The 13,526-nt window shown below is 55.9% G+C and overlaps 6 protein-coding genes across 6 annotated transcripts; 2 read left to right on the plus strand and 4 right to left on the minus strand.

Annotated features, from left to right (window-relative positions):
• Positions 1-123: 123 nt before the first annotated feature.
• On the minus strand, positions 124-999 carry KRP23_10310 (putative U6 snRNA-associated Sm-like protein LSm4; the record flags this gene model as incomplete). Its single annotated transcript, XM_067880743.1, has 6 exons — positions 124-311; positions 394-433; positions 503-580; positions 653-751; positions 813-854; positions 997-999. 6 exons carry the CDS (start codon positions 997-999, stop codon positions 124-126), a joined length of 450 nt encoding a protein of 149 aa, XP_067742140.1.
• Positions 1,000-1,051: 52 nt separating this feature from the next.
• Positions 1,052-1,725, plus strand: KRP23_10311 (Ubiquitin-like protein pmt3/smt3; the record flags this gene model as incomplete). The annotated part of the gene is made up of 3 exons (XM_067880744.1): positions 1,052-1,087; positions 1,159-1,225; positions 1,418-1,725. The coding sequence occupies 3 exons, from the start codon at positions 1,052-1,054 to the stop codon at positions 1,723-1,725; spliced, it is 411 nt and encodes a 136-aa protein (XP_067742141.1).
• Positions 1,726-1,961: 236 nt separating this feature from the next.
• Positions 1,962-2,547, minus strand: KRP23_10312 (putative tyrosine-protein phosphatase; the record flags this gene model as incomplete). Its single annotated transcript, XM_067880745.1, has 2 exons — positions 1,962-2,143; positions 2,211-2,547. 2 exons carry the CDS (start codon positions 2,545-2,547, stop codon positions 1,962-1,964), a joined length of 519 nt encoding a protein of 172 aa, XP_067742142.1.
• A 175-nt stretch (positions 2,548-2,722) lies between these two features.
• On the minus strand, positions 2,723-4,420 carry KRP23_10313 (uncharacterized protein; the record flags this gene model as incomplete). Its single annotated transcript, XM_067880746.1, has 1 exon — positions 2,723-4,420. One exon carries the CDS (start codon positions 4,418-4,420, stop codon positions 2,723-2,725), a length of 1,698 nt encoding a protein of 565 aa, XP_067742143.1.
• A 2,834-nt stretch (positions 4,421-7,254) lies between these two features.
• On the plus strand, positions 7,255-9,945 carry KRP23_10314 (LRR receptor kinase SERK2; the record flags this gene model as incomplete). Its single annotated transcript, XM_067880747.1, has 6 exons — positions 7,255-7,727; positions 7,801-7,902; positions 7,968-8,108; positions 8,183-8,308; positions 8,384-8,932; positions 9,891-9,945. 6 exons carry the CDS (start codon positions 7,255-7,257, stop codon positions 9,943-9,945), a joined length of 1,446 nt encoding a protein of 481 aa, XP_067742144.1.
• Positions 9,946-10,021: 76 nt separating this feature from the next.
• Positions 10,022-12,536, minus strand: KRP23_10315 (Dual specificity protein kinase splB; the record flags this gene model as incomplete). Its single annotated transcript, XM_067880748.1, has 5 exons — positions 10,022-10,356; positions 10,657-11,576; positions 11,648-11,713; positions 11,802-12,056; positions 12,118-12,536. The coding sequence occupies 5 exons, from the start codon at positions 12,534-12,536 to the stop codon at positions 10,022-10,024; spliced, it is 1,995 nt and encodes a 664-aa protein (XP_067742145.1).
• Between the last annotated feature and the right edge of the window lie 990 nt (positions 12,537-13,526).

A 13,526-nucleotide genomic window follows, 5' to 3' on the forward strand; every position in this document is an offset into this window, starting at 1 on the left:
GTGCACATGACTTGGATTTGGACCTCTACTGTAACTGCGTGTAGCAGCTGCGGTTGAGCAGCGCTCTGGAGTCTTCAAGTGCCTTCACTCAACTGTACTTGCTGCTGTTTGTTCTCTAGCTCGCTAGTTCTCGCCGCGACCACGTCCACGACCGCGACCCCCACCTCGACCACGTCCACGGCCGTCACCACGTCCACCCCGGCCACCAGGGCCGTCGCCACGACCGCCGCGGTCTCCGCGGCCTCCACGACCTCCTCGGCCACCAAAGCCGCCACGGCTTCCACGCCCGCGTCCGCGATTAGCTTGACGGTCTATTAACAGATAAGAGTTAGCATACCTGCCACAAAAGGACAGAGAAGCAGGTGTGATGGCTCCTCCAGCATCGTCGCATACCGCGTCTGTTCAAGTCTTCTTCATTGACCATGTCCAGAATCTGCACGACAGCCACAGTCGTAATGTTAGAAGTCATCACTATAACTGAAACTTCAATGCGTCAGCTGACCTCGTTGGGCACGCGGATGTACTTGATGGTGTTGCCACGGATGTAGCACTCGGGCATCTTCCAGAAGCGGTCTCCGTCCTGCAAAATACCCACATAGACCCACATGAGCACCTCCTCATAGCAACATATTTCCCTTGTAGTAGGCAGCACCTTGGACGTGCAGATGACTTCTCGTAGGTTGACGTTCATCCAGGTGTCACAGTTGACGAGGTGTCCGTTGTACGTGTCGCCATTCTTGAGCTCCACGAGCTACAAAACATCAGATTTCAGCCACCTCCTCCATTAGAACCCTCCCAGTGCTGCATCGTACCATGGGGTGACCCTGTGCCGTCTTGAGCAGCGAAAGTGGCAGCTATAGACATAGCAACCAAGATACGTTAAAAAACACCGCAATTTCTCCGCTTTCAGGGCGCTTCCACGCCGGATAGAAGCTTTCACGTTCAGTGAAGAAGCAGCTTCTGCAGCATCCAGCGCGCTAGATGCGCTCTACGCACCATGTTGTCCGTGTGTAGCGCGTGATTCCTCCGCCCGTGCGCTCCTCCGTGCGCGATGTATGGCAAGGTGACGAATGTCGGAAATAGCGTGGTGGGTGAACACTACTTTCGGAAACATATCCTAGTTCAGACTCTTATTTTCGGATCGGAAAGTGGTGGAAGTCAAATTTTGCAGAAAGAAACGAGACGCCCAGAGCTCTCACTTTGAAATTCAAGCAACTGAAAGAAGGTGTGATGCTGGACCTGCCGTCGCTGTGCAAAGCAGCAACCGCGCTGCAGCTAACGCACATCTTCTTCCTCCGTCATTCCCTTCTCTAACGATCTAACAAGGAGCGAGATACGGGGGAGAGAGAATGTTGCACTTGAGCTTACAAACTCCAAATGCTTTTTCTAACGTATATTTTTTCTTATTCCTCTGCAGTCATGTCTGAGGAAGTGCCCCCGACCACGGACGCCACGAATGGTGAGGACAAGAAGAAGGCTGAGGCCATCACGATCCGCGTGAAGGACCAGTCGGGCGAGGAGACGTTCTTCAAGGTGAAGCCCAACACGAAGATGGACAAGATCTTCAGCGCCTACGCCCAGCGCAAGGGCGTGCCTGCTGCAGCTCTGCGCTTTCTGCTGGACGGCACGCGCATCAGCGGTGATCAGACGCCCAAGATGCTGGAGCTGGAGGACCAGGACCAGATCGACTGCGCACTCGAGCAGGTTGGCGGCTTCCGATGCTAAGCAGGTTGTCGGTTGTATGTGAGGCAGCAGCAGTAAGGGAGGAACATGCGTCGTTATCCATACCATACACTGCTTCTCTTTGCTTCCTCTATTGAAGCTGGCTCGAAGCCTTGAGGACCAGTGAGGAGCGCCGAGTACAGGCGAACGGTGACGATGACAGGCTCCTCGACTCTGTTGAATGCAAGTCCAGCTTTTTTCCCTATGCAATGCAGCAGTCTATGTCTACATGATGGTGTCTACAGGTGCTTCCTCAGCCACGACGGCGGGTTCACGGGGATCGTAACCAGGTCCGTGTCAAAGAGCTCGATGAACTGCTCGTTCTGCAGCCGCACCTTGCTACCAGCGAACCGTCGGTACTCCTCGAAGATGGACGACAGATGCCAGCCCTGAATCTTGCGCAGACAACCCACCACAGCGCCTGGAAAGCAGGAAAACAGCACCAATTAGTCCACGAAAGAATCCTCTCTCTGCATTGTTACTCGTACCGGTTCGGTCGCGTCCGAGGTGGCACGTGATGTAGAGCGGGTAGTTGGCGCGGTCCAGGATGATGTCGAGCGCCGCGAGCACCGTCTCCTCCGAAAGCGGCTCCCACGACTTGCGGCGGCTCTCCATACGCGTGTTGCCCCCCAGGAAGACGAGCTGGATGTCCTGCTCCTCCACGAAGCTCTGGAACTGCGGGTTGGGCTCCTCCAGCGCCAGATAAATAATGGTGCGCAGGTTCAGCCGCTCCAGAAAGGGGAAGTTGAGCTCGTTCGGCTGCCCAGAGCGGTACAGGTCCTCCTCGATCATGCCGTAGTTGACAGGAGGGATGAAGTACGACATGCTCCGCTGCGCTCCTGCGAGGAGGTCGCGATCTCACAGCTAAATGAGCTGCTTACTGCAATATTTTAAAAGCCGGGCCTTAAACTACAGTTGTGAACCCTGAATATCAAGTTTAAGACGCTTTGCATTTGAAATTTGTATGTACAAAAGTTATTGGATTCTTCTAATAATTGCTTTATGCCGCGCGTACACTCTCGTCGTTGCCGTCGCAGGAGACGTGGTGTAGCTTGGGCATCATGCCGCCGGCCACCGCCGCCTGGATGATGCACTGCACGCCACGCGCGCTCAGGAAGTTGTCCTCCAGGCCGAGGAAGCGCATCTGCGGGCACTGAGCGCCCGAGAGCAACTCCACGACGGGAGCCACGCAGTTGTCCGTGATGATGTTGCCGCCCATGCACAAATACTTGAGCTGCTGGCAGCGACCAGCGCGTAGAGCGGCCATGATGCGCTTGAGGCCTGACTCGCCAATGTAGTTGCGGCGGATGTCCAGGCGCGCCAGCTTGGGCAGCGACCCGACCTTGAGCAGCCACGCGACGTCCACCGTGCCCACGTCCGAGAAGCCGTTGCCTCCCAGCAGCAGATCTTCCAGGTCTGGGCATGAGCCCTTGACCAGAGCAGCGCACAGCAGATGCAGTGCATTGCCGCGGCACGTGTTGGTGAACACAGACACGAGCCGGAGACTCTTGAGTCGTCGGCAGGCACCGAGCTCGACGCCCTCGGCCAACTGCTGCACCACCTCCTCGCCGGCGTTGTCGTGTGAGATGTCCAGCTCGCTGCAGCCCCAGGCGTGCAGTGCTGGCCCGGCCTCCTGCTGGTCACAGAGCGGTTTCATAGAGTTGTAGACAGTGAGACTGGTCAGGTTCGGGAACTGGCACAGCAGCGTGGCGGACGGCTGCGTCGGCACGGCCGTGGCGTGCAGCGTGTAGGCAAGCTGTAGCTGGCGAAGCTCCACCTCGAGTGTAAACACACACCGGGGTAACACACGACGTGCGAAACGGTTGAGCTGCATACACCGGACCGTCTCCAGACCCGGCAGGAAGGCGAACATGAGGCCCAGGACGGCTTCATCCATGATGAAAAACGGCGCCTCGGCGTTCATCCTGGCAGTGGTGCGTGGAGTGCAAGTGGAAGTGGAGCCGATGCACTCCGCGCGCGGTCGCTTGATGGTAAGTCTGGGCACGCCGAAGGGCGTCATAGCTCTGCATTTGCGCTTGCCCAGTTGCGGTACTGCTGTGACGGGGCCATTGCCCGACATGAGCGCGGCCGCGCGGCGGCGGGACACAGCCGCCTCGTGGAAGCTCAGCGACACGAGCGACTGCAGTCGGCGGCGCAGTGTGTTCAGGTCTCGGTACTCGTGGAAGGAGGCTGCTCGCGAGTAGAGCGACAGCTCGATACGCTTGGCGAGCGACGGCGTCCTTGCGTCCGCGCAGGCCGTGGCGTCCACGCGCTTGCTGCGTGTCATGGCGATGATGCGCTGGACCATAAGACGGCGCTCCGGGAGGTCAGCGGGCGACTGCCAGTGGGTCAGATCGGCAGTGTACCGCTCCGGCAGGAGGCCCGCGGGCAGCGCCACTTGGCTGGAGCCCGAGCCGGAGCGCATGGACGACGCGGCACTGGTGGAAGCCTGTGTAGCAGTCGTCGTAGCCGCGGCGGCAAACTGCAAATGGGCGTCGACGTCGGCTTCTGCATGGTGGGCGGCCGTGTCGACGCTGAGGTTGGCCCAGGGCTGGCGCGCGGCCGCGGGGTCGAGAGTGCGCGGCGTGGCGCCGCTCTCGGGCAGCTCGCCGTCGACGGCGATCTTGCTCACGAGACGCGCGGTCGCGGGCGTGAGCGTGCCCTGGCGCTCGGAAGAGATCTCTCGCGGGCTCTGCATCTTTTCGGCTTGTGTGGGTTGCGGAGTGGGAGCAGCGCTTCTACGGTCTGGTCGCAGCCACACGGAGGGTAGCTATGAGCACCTTCTCTGGTTGAGTCCGTCAGTCAAAAAGCAGCAGTGCTCGGGTCGCCGGCCGATTGGAAAGTGACAGCAGTGAGTGCCCGCATGCGGAGACGGGGCTCGCTGGGCCGAAAAAGCGAGGAAAAGAACCGAGATAACGCCCAGCTGCCAACGGACGCCCGCGGAAAGCGTTGAACTCACTTCAGCTGCGCCGAGAAACCCACAGAATTTCGACGATAGAAGCCAACAGGATGTAAAGGGCGTTGGGTTTTGGCCGCTGCTTGCACCCTCGCATGGAGCGTTGGGTCGTCCTAAGACGGAGTTGCCGGTGGCGGCCTGGAAGCTTTTTATCGCGATAAGAAATCCGTCAAGCTGAAAGCCAAGTTGAGACTTTGGGCGTTGCTGGCTGAAGTGGTCGAGGGCGATCATTTGCGCGCCAGCGTCGGCCCCAGCTGCCGTGAGTAACTCGCGGTCGACGCCGTAGAGGCAGGCTGCCTCTAAAAGCCGAGCCCGCCGCCGCCATGCAACATGACATGACTTGCGAGCCACGAAGCGCTCAGCTCGGGCGGCAAGCAGATAACCACCCCGCACCATTCTCAGCGGTGGTGTCCCACTGCTGCGGCTTGTTTGGAAGCGGTATGTGGCGCGGTAGGTAAAGTGCGAGCTCCGCTCAGCCGGCCGCTGCGGAGATCGGAAACCGCGGCATACATAGCTGATTTGGAGCCAGGAAGCGTGGGTCGCAAATGTCGTGGCGTGCGAAACGGAGGCTTCCACGAGCGGCAGTGCAGCTGCAAGGTCCGCTCCCCCCTTCGACGACAGAGGGGGTCTCGCCAACAGAGAGCGCGGCTTATTCGCACAGTTTCGAGCGGCGACCTCGAGGCCCAGCAAGCGAGACAAGCGGGGGCCGACGAAGCCTGGCGGAAACCCAGCGGAACAGCGAAACTTCTAGGCCGTTACGGTCAATCATTGTCCGTTTACATGAACAGCGGAGCGATTTGCGCAGTGTCATCATGGCCACCAGCCTTTGATGCCAACGTGACGCGGGCACTGGCGTCTGGCTCCTCGCGCCTGGCAGCTTTTCTCAAGGCCGGCCTGGGTGGCTGGTTGCCAGCTGCTGGTACAGCTCACCTGCTCTCTCGGCGCAGTTCAGCGGCGATGTGCAGGCGCCGGAAGCGAAGGCAGCGATGGCGGTGGCCTCGGTCGTGGGGTTCCGCTACGAAAACGTTTTTAGTATCTTCGCGCCAATTGGCCGGGCGAACGAAATATTAGGGTGCAACGCCCTCGGGATTGGCTGGCGGGGGCGATTTTTCACGCTGACTACCGAAATGTAGCCATGCAACACCGGACTGTGCATGTTGAAGTGATCTTTGTCGACGGCAAAGGTAAGAAGAGCTATGAGCTCCTTATGCCTCGAGTCTGAAAAGGTGTCGGTAAGACTTGGACCGAATTATAGCACACTGCTGCTTCTCAGTGCAGTGTTTGTCGCTGGCCGTAGCGACGCGTTCTTGGCTCGTGCCGTTGCCGATGTAGTAAATTGGGACTGACTTATCGTACCAGAATAGACGGCGAGGTTATCAACCCGACCAGCCATGCGAGCGGGTTTCGCAACCTTGTGAGTACCAGTGGCTTGCTCGAATACTTGCAAAGTCACGTCACTGCCGAGAAACAAAACCAAAAGAAGCCATACACTTGTAGCGAGCGCGGTAAAGCTGTAATTTCACCACTGTCATCGTTGCTCTTTATTAAAGCTTATATCTATAATAGAGGCGAAACTGCAGGCTCATTCTGTGTGGACTCCGCCCGCCCTTGTATGAAGCCACTACCTATGCATACGACGAAACAAAGACATCATGTTTCAGCATTACATGTAGTGCATAAGGCCAGATGCATTGCACATGGTGCTGTGTCAGTTGTTGCTGCATTACACGTGGAGCGTTTGAGTAGCTTTGTGGCCCCTGGTGAAACGGTGTGATAGATTTCTGGTCCCTGGTGAGCATGTTCCGTGTGTCGACGGTGAACGATCGTAAAGAGAGCTATGATAGCCTTGGGTCTCGTGTATGAGAGGTGTCGATACCAGTAGGCCAGATCCCCAGCACTGTTAAAGTCACGCCTTCTGCAGCTTCTCGGCGCAGTGTTTGCTGCTTCGGCATTTCCCTCGTTCACCTCCACACTCCTGGAAATCGCCACGCCGAACCGAAGTGAACGACCAAGGGGGGGGGGGGGGAGCAATAATTCAGAGTTTGCCTTCCCGTCGGACACGAAACAGTTCTTCTCAGACCACCTCAGCTCGCCGGAGATGTCGAGCACGAAGCACATACACTGCAGGCTGCAGCCACGGCTTATTATTATTAAAATAGATTATTGATCGCAACAACAACAGCAAACATGCGTTTCGGTGCTCTCTCGGCTGGTGGCTAATGGAGGTGACGATGGAAACCCACAGCAGCAGTTCATCCCAGGAGTTTGTACGCAGTCTGAAATGGATCGTCATGCGCTCTCGTTTCAACAGTTGGGCTTCAGAGCACTGCTTCCCTGTAGGCTGCATAGTCTTGTCTCGAGCTTCACACACGAATGCAGATACTTTGCCGATCACCCTTTCATATGGTCTCGACCAACACCACCGCCTACAGCTGCAACAGGTTGCTCTCCCTCAGATGGAAATCATCTTCGCTTTTGAACCCTTCGACCGCCCCGACCAGTCAGTTCAGAAGAAAACAACGTCTTCGTCCCACCTTCAAACCGGAATTTGGTCCATCGACTGCACCCCTTTAAGAATGCGTGCTCTCTTGCTGCCCTCGCTGCTGTTCGTAATGACCGAAGCGGCCTGCAGCCGCGACTCGACTGCGTTGACGTCGGACTGCAGCTCGCAGTGCTACGAAGGCCGTCCCTGCATCGCGTTCGCCGCTGGGGGTTCGTGCAACGCCACGACGTTTGGGACGTGTGTCAATGACGCGAATTCCAGCAGTTCCAGCGGCTCCAGCGCCGATTCCTGCTCTTTCGAGTGCTTTACCAATGGACCCGACGACTTTGCAGCCCAGGGGTCGGTGGCCTTCACCGAGTACGTGTTTTTCATCCCGTACGGCAGCCAGGAGAGCAAGTGGGAGGCCAATTGGACGAGCTCGCAGGCCAGTACCGTCGATTCGCAATTGCAGACTGAAGTGGACGAGACGCAGATGTACCCAAGTGAATCCAATTTGGTGTTTGAAGATGTGGAACCGCTCAAGTTCCTGGAAGATACCACGGCGGCGTACGTGGTTGGTGCTTTTGTATCTGACAAGAGAGAAGTTCTGAGTATTCGTGTCTGTTTGTCGTGGTTTTAGCATGTTTGTAGGGGGGACAAGTGTGTGGGGGGTGAGGGGGAAGGTGTCCCAACTGAAGCTCAGCACCGAGTTCTTGTCAAGCAACACACAGCTGAAGAATATGTGCGTGTTGAGGAGATTTTTGTGGGGTCAAGTGACTGAAGTTGGCTGTGTGTATTTGAATGCAGTACCATGGTGAACCTTGGGTTCGACGTGGATCCTCCGCAGTCGACGTTTCCCACGACGAATGTCGAGAGCTTTCGCATGTCCAACTGCTTGTTGAGCACGTATCCTGCAGATTTGGAGTTTATGACATCCGTCGTGCACGTGTAAGTGAAGAAGGTGCCGGGCTTTGAAAGTTTGTGGCTGGAGGGGAGCTCACGTTGTTGATGTATTGGTATAGGGACTTCTCCCTGAACTACTTCAAGGACTACCCTGTGAAGTTTTCGCATGACACGATGGAGACGCTGAATCTGTCCACGAACGCCCTGACTGCCTGCAGCGGTGACTTCCCCAACATGACCAATCTGTACGCCTGTGTTTCTCTGGTTTATGAGGTGAAACTGCCGTACTAACCACAGAATACCCTTACCTTGTTGTTTAGAGACCTATCGGGCAACACTTTGACTGAGCTACCGTCGAACATCTTTGACATGCCCAAGCTGAAGATCCTGAACCTCAGTGATAACTCTTTCACCGGCGTGTCGCTGACGACAGACCAAGTCACATTCCTGCAGAGCCTGGAGACCTTCACCATCGACACTTTTGGTGACGTATCTTCATGCTCGGAATCCGCACAAGTCAAGATTAACGACGTCGCAGTCTGCACCAGTACTGGCAACGCTGGGAGTTCATCCTCCAGTTCTGACGGAACCAGCAGCAGCAACGTCGCAGCCATTGTCGGCGGTATTGTCGGTGCTATTGTGGTTGCAATAGTGCTGGGGGTAGCATTCTTTTGTTATCGACGTCGCAAAGCACGCGGAAAAGGCTTCGGGACTGCCACCGGATTTTCAGACCCGTCGAACGCATCAGCGCGTGGTGGTGCCTCACTTTGGAACGACCAGGAGCTGCTATCTCTGCAGGTAAACCCTGACGATATTAATGACGTGCGCAAACTCGGCACCGGAGCGTTCGGCGTCGTCTATCTGGCGAAGTACCGACAGAACAAGCTCGTTGCTTGCAAGCGCCTCAAGAAGGGCGAGGCTACTTTCGAGAATACCCAAGCTTTTATCGCTGAGATCAAACTGTGTGCCACGTTGGATCATCCGCGTATTGTTCGATTGCTTGGCGTTGCCTGGACGATTGAAAGCGATCTACAAGCCATTTTCGAGTACATGGCCAAAGGAGATCTGCGAACCTACCTCGAGAAGTCCAAGTCGGCCCCAAAGAGCTGGAATGCCGAAAAAATGCAACTCGCAGCCGACATCACGGAAGCTTTGGTGTACGTGCACTCGTTCACACCGCCGATCGTGCACCGCGACCTCAAGTCTCGCAACGTTTTGCTGTCCGAGGATGTTCGCGGCCACCTGAGCGACTTTGGAGTTGCACGTCTGCGTTCTGCAGACAACACTATGACGAGTGGCGTTGGCACAGGGCGTTGGCTTGCACCGGAAGTGATCGCTGGAAACAGGGACTACGACGAGACCTGCGATATCTTCGCGCTGGGTGTTGTACTCTCGGAATTGGATACGCACATGCTTCCGTACGAAGACGCTCGCGGCGCAGGAGGAAACCCACTCGCCGATGTTGCGATCCTCCAGCTTGTGGCTTCAGGGAAACTGCTGCCAACGTTCCGACCAGAGTGTCCGCCGGAGCTTCTTGAACTGGCGAGACGCTGCATGGCCTACGACCGTAAACAGCGACCCACAGCCGTCGAAGTCGCTTTTGCGATCCGTACACTGCAGAAGTCGGGCATGTTCTATTAGCCTGCGCAACCACGAGTCCTTCAGCTTTTGACTCACCCTGGACTGTCCCCACAGACAGTCTATGTTGCTTCAAAACTTTAAGGCTCGAAGCTGGCCTTCGCGCCGGATTGTTCCCAGTTCGTAGCATCGACCAGGTCTCTCACGAATGGTGCTTTTTCTTCGTGTGTTAATGATATTGATACTTAGGTTAATGATTTCTCTACGACTGTCGTCGTTCTCCTTGTCTTCCCCAGGAAACTAAACTAACATGGAACGGTGTGGGTCTCCATTCGGCTGCGTTGCTGACAAAACCACAAAAATGACCCAACGCAGCTTGCTCAGAGCAACGTGTAGTGCGAGCGCTGAATAACACGCAGCTCGTACGCCACAACATGGGCCGGTGGGCGATCGGTAGGATCTTGTGCGAGGCAACGCTCAGCCAGCATGCGAAGCTCTGGTGGACAACTCGCACCGAATCGAGGGCGAAGCTGCCCAGTAGCCACGAGCTGGAGAATGGCAATGTCGTTCAGGCGGTTGCCGTTTGCTCCACGCACATCATCGTACGGGATCGTGTGCGTATCCATCTCGGACAGCACAACTCCGAAAGAGAAGACATCCACGGACTGATCATACTTGCTGCTACCCGAAATGACTTCAGGCGCCAGCCAGCGACCTGTGCCCACCGCAGCAGTCATTGTCTCGTCCATTGACTTGTAGCGTGAAGCACCGAAATCTGTCACCTTGGCCTGCATTTCGCCCGATAGCAGCACGTTGCGCGACTTCAGGTCGCGGTGCACAAGTGGAGGCGTAAATGAGTGCACGTACACGAGCGCTTCGATGATGTCCACAGCCAGCTGCAACAACTCTTGACTCCAGTGGCGAGGAGAGTTCGGGTCCATCAAATAATCACGCAGATCTCCGTTCTCCATGTACTCGAACAGGGCCTGCAGGTCGCTCTCTATTGTCCACGCACAACCGACCAGCTTCACGACGTTAGGGTGGTCAAACGGAGCCACCATTTTGATTTCCTCGATGAAAGCTTGCGTGCGCTGCTTCGTCACTTGATCGGATCGAAGGCGCTTCGAGGCCAGGAGCTGAGACCCACGGTACTTGACCAGCCAAATGATACCGAATGCTCCGCTACCGATGGTGCCAATGTCCTCAATTTCTTCGTATTTCACCTGCAGTGACAGCAATTCCTCGTCGTTCCATAAAGAATACGCGCCCGTGCTGTTGTTACTGTGTGTACTGCGCGTTGAAATACGCGGTGAATAGTCGCTGTCCTCTTCGTAGTCGCTACAAAATCGCGGACCTCCGCTCACAGGCGTGCGTCGACCGCCCCGGTAACCCTTATCCATAGGCGTCCGAGCGAGCGGCGGTGACAGACCACCGAAGTACGACTCGCGGACTAGTTTCGAGCGGCCGTTGTTTGTCCTTCTCGATCGTCTTCTGTACAGCCATATCCCAGTGAACACTACGCCACCAAGAACCAGCAGTCCCCCGACGATGGATCCAACGATGACAAACACGTTGGACGAAGAACTGGCTGAGTTGGCGTCTTCACTGCTGTCGGTATCGTCATCGTTGGCGTTATCCGAGATGCACACTGTTAACGAGTGCACCTTGCGCTGGTTGGACGTGCTGCAACTAGTAACAGCTTTCGTGAAGTCCGAATTTTCGAGATCGAACGTCGATAGCGCCGATAGAAAATCTGCCTCATCCTGTGTGAACCAAGGGGAAGCCAGAGGATTGCCCTTCATGCGCAGCTCTTTCAAGCTGTCGTGAATGTAGATGCTCGCCGGGATATCTGTGAAGTTGTTCGCAGTCAGGTCCAGCGTAACAAGGTTCGGAAACACAGCTCGGAATCCATTGAGCTCGTTACTTTGAAAGCTCCTGTACAGATATTCAGCGATATAGCGGTCAATGCAAGTCAAAGATGCAAGACCAGCCGAAGCAATACGTACAAGTGCACAAGCGAGTTGAGAGCCGCTGTCGCAGCAATTTCGGTCATGTAATTGTAGTCCAGGTCACTGTTAGATTTACATTACACAGGAAACAATCACAAAATTAGTCAGCAACGTCCAGAAGATCGCCAATCACTCAGAACCAAGAACTTACAGGTACTGAAGACTGGTAAAGTTCGCCACAAGCGTTGGGAACGAGGAGAGCAGGGTATTTGCGAGACTCAGGTTTTGCAGAGTCAACGGCAGTACGATAGGCAGCTGCTGCAGTGTAGCTGGAGTCGACAAATCCAGGTTCTTCAGCATCACGCTCGTGACATTGCTCTGTGTGGAGATAACATCGGAGCCAAACGTCACCTTGGCCACCTTATTCTTCACCGAGGCGCTGGTACTCGCCCCTCCTACTAAATAACTGCAACATCCAGCAAATGTCAGTTTGCAGTCTCCGAAATCATCCAAACTTCGCCACTTACAATGAGGTGGCGGTCGGTTCGAGCTCGATAACGCTGACATTGGTGACTGCGTCATTGCTAGCGGACGCGTATGTCTCCGTTTCATCTATCTGTTCCTGACTGCTCTCAAAATTCACCAAAAATGTAAAAGTTTCGGGGTCGTCCAGAATCTTTGAGAAGCACTGAATGGCACATTGGTCGGTTGTGACGCACGAAGCCCCCGACGGACACCCCGTAGTGTCGTAAGCAACACACGGTTCGTACTGCGCGCAGGCGTTGTCGCAGGTCGAAGATAGCGTTGATTCCGTCAGTCCGCAGCCCGCCGCCACCTGACCAAATCCCTGAATTAAAAGCAGGACCGCGGTTGCTACGGCCGGTCCTGCAGGCCGCATCCTGAGTGCGGTGTCCTGCCTCCTGCGGGTCCTGCGACGTCGGTTCATTGAGCTCGGGCGGCAAAAATCCCAACTGATTGTCAACCTGGCCTTAGTCCTTTTTGGCAGGTGACGGCGCTGCCTTTTTCTTCCAACTTTGGTGCACAGGCACTAACGCTGCACCCACCGACAACTTCGAGCCACTCGGTCGAGAGGCAGCTGGTCGACTGGAAAGCTCGGAAATCAGCTCCAAAGTACTGGCGATGGAGATCACGAGTGAAGTCGAGTGTACTGCAAAACGGGGTTGCAGTGCAAATGTGTTTTTGCGAGTAGAAAATTTCGTGGAGAGACCTCCTTTTGGTGGGCCTCGTGGTTGTCTATCCCCTCTGGCGTGGCGGGTCTCCGCTAGCTCCATGCAAAGGTGCCACCATCCCGCCGGTCGTCAGCTCGGAGAGCTCGGACGTCCAGAAGTTGACGCGCTTCAGGTACGCTGTCGCAGAACACGATAATGCAAAGTACTTGATAGTATGTGTGTAGATACTCAAAGTTACTCTGTGACTTTCATAGATGCTAAACTGTATAGTAACATAACCAGTGATTTCGAGGCGGTGCTGGTTTATTTATTGTCAGAGGCAGCAAAGTGGGACGATGAGCCCGAACGTAGTGGCACAAGTGCAACAAGTCAGTCTGTTGTTGTCGTGCTTGCTTGTCGAGTCCCTTTTGCCCGCGGGCGAGAAGTGGCCGGAGCGCTGGGGAAATCGGGTCCACGCCTCTGCAGGCTGGTGTCAAGACCGATTATCTGTCCAGCGGCGGGTTGGCGAGGCGTGGAGGGGAGAAGCAGTCAATGGAATGTCCTCTTGGGCTTGTTCGTGGCAGTGAAACGCTGCATGCGCATTGGCAGCAGAGGGGGAAAGTGCAGCAGTGCTGCCGCCGTGCATGCGGTGGACCAACTGGTAGCAGGGACTTGTTTGGTTTCAGAAGTGAAGTGGGGCATCGGCAATGTAGCTGATACTTTTGGAAAGACGCTCTCTCTTTTGGCGCTTCAACTTTCGTCGGCTC

The sequence above is a fragment of the Phytophthora ramorum genome (genome assembly GCF_020800215.1).
Source record: "Phytophthora ramorum isolate Pr-102 chromosome Unknown Phyram_PR-102_s0009, whole genome shotgun sequence".
NCBI classification, from domain to species: domain Eukaryota; phylum Oomycota; class Peronosporomycetes; order Peronosporales; family Peronosporaceae; genus Phytophthora; species Phytophthora ramorum.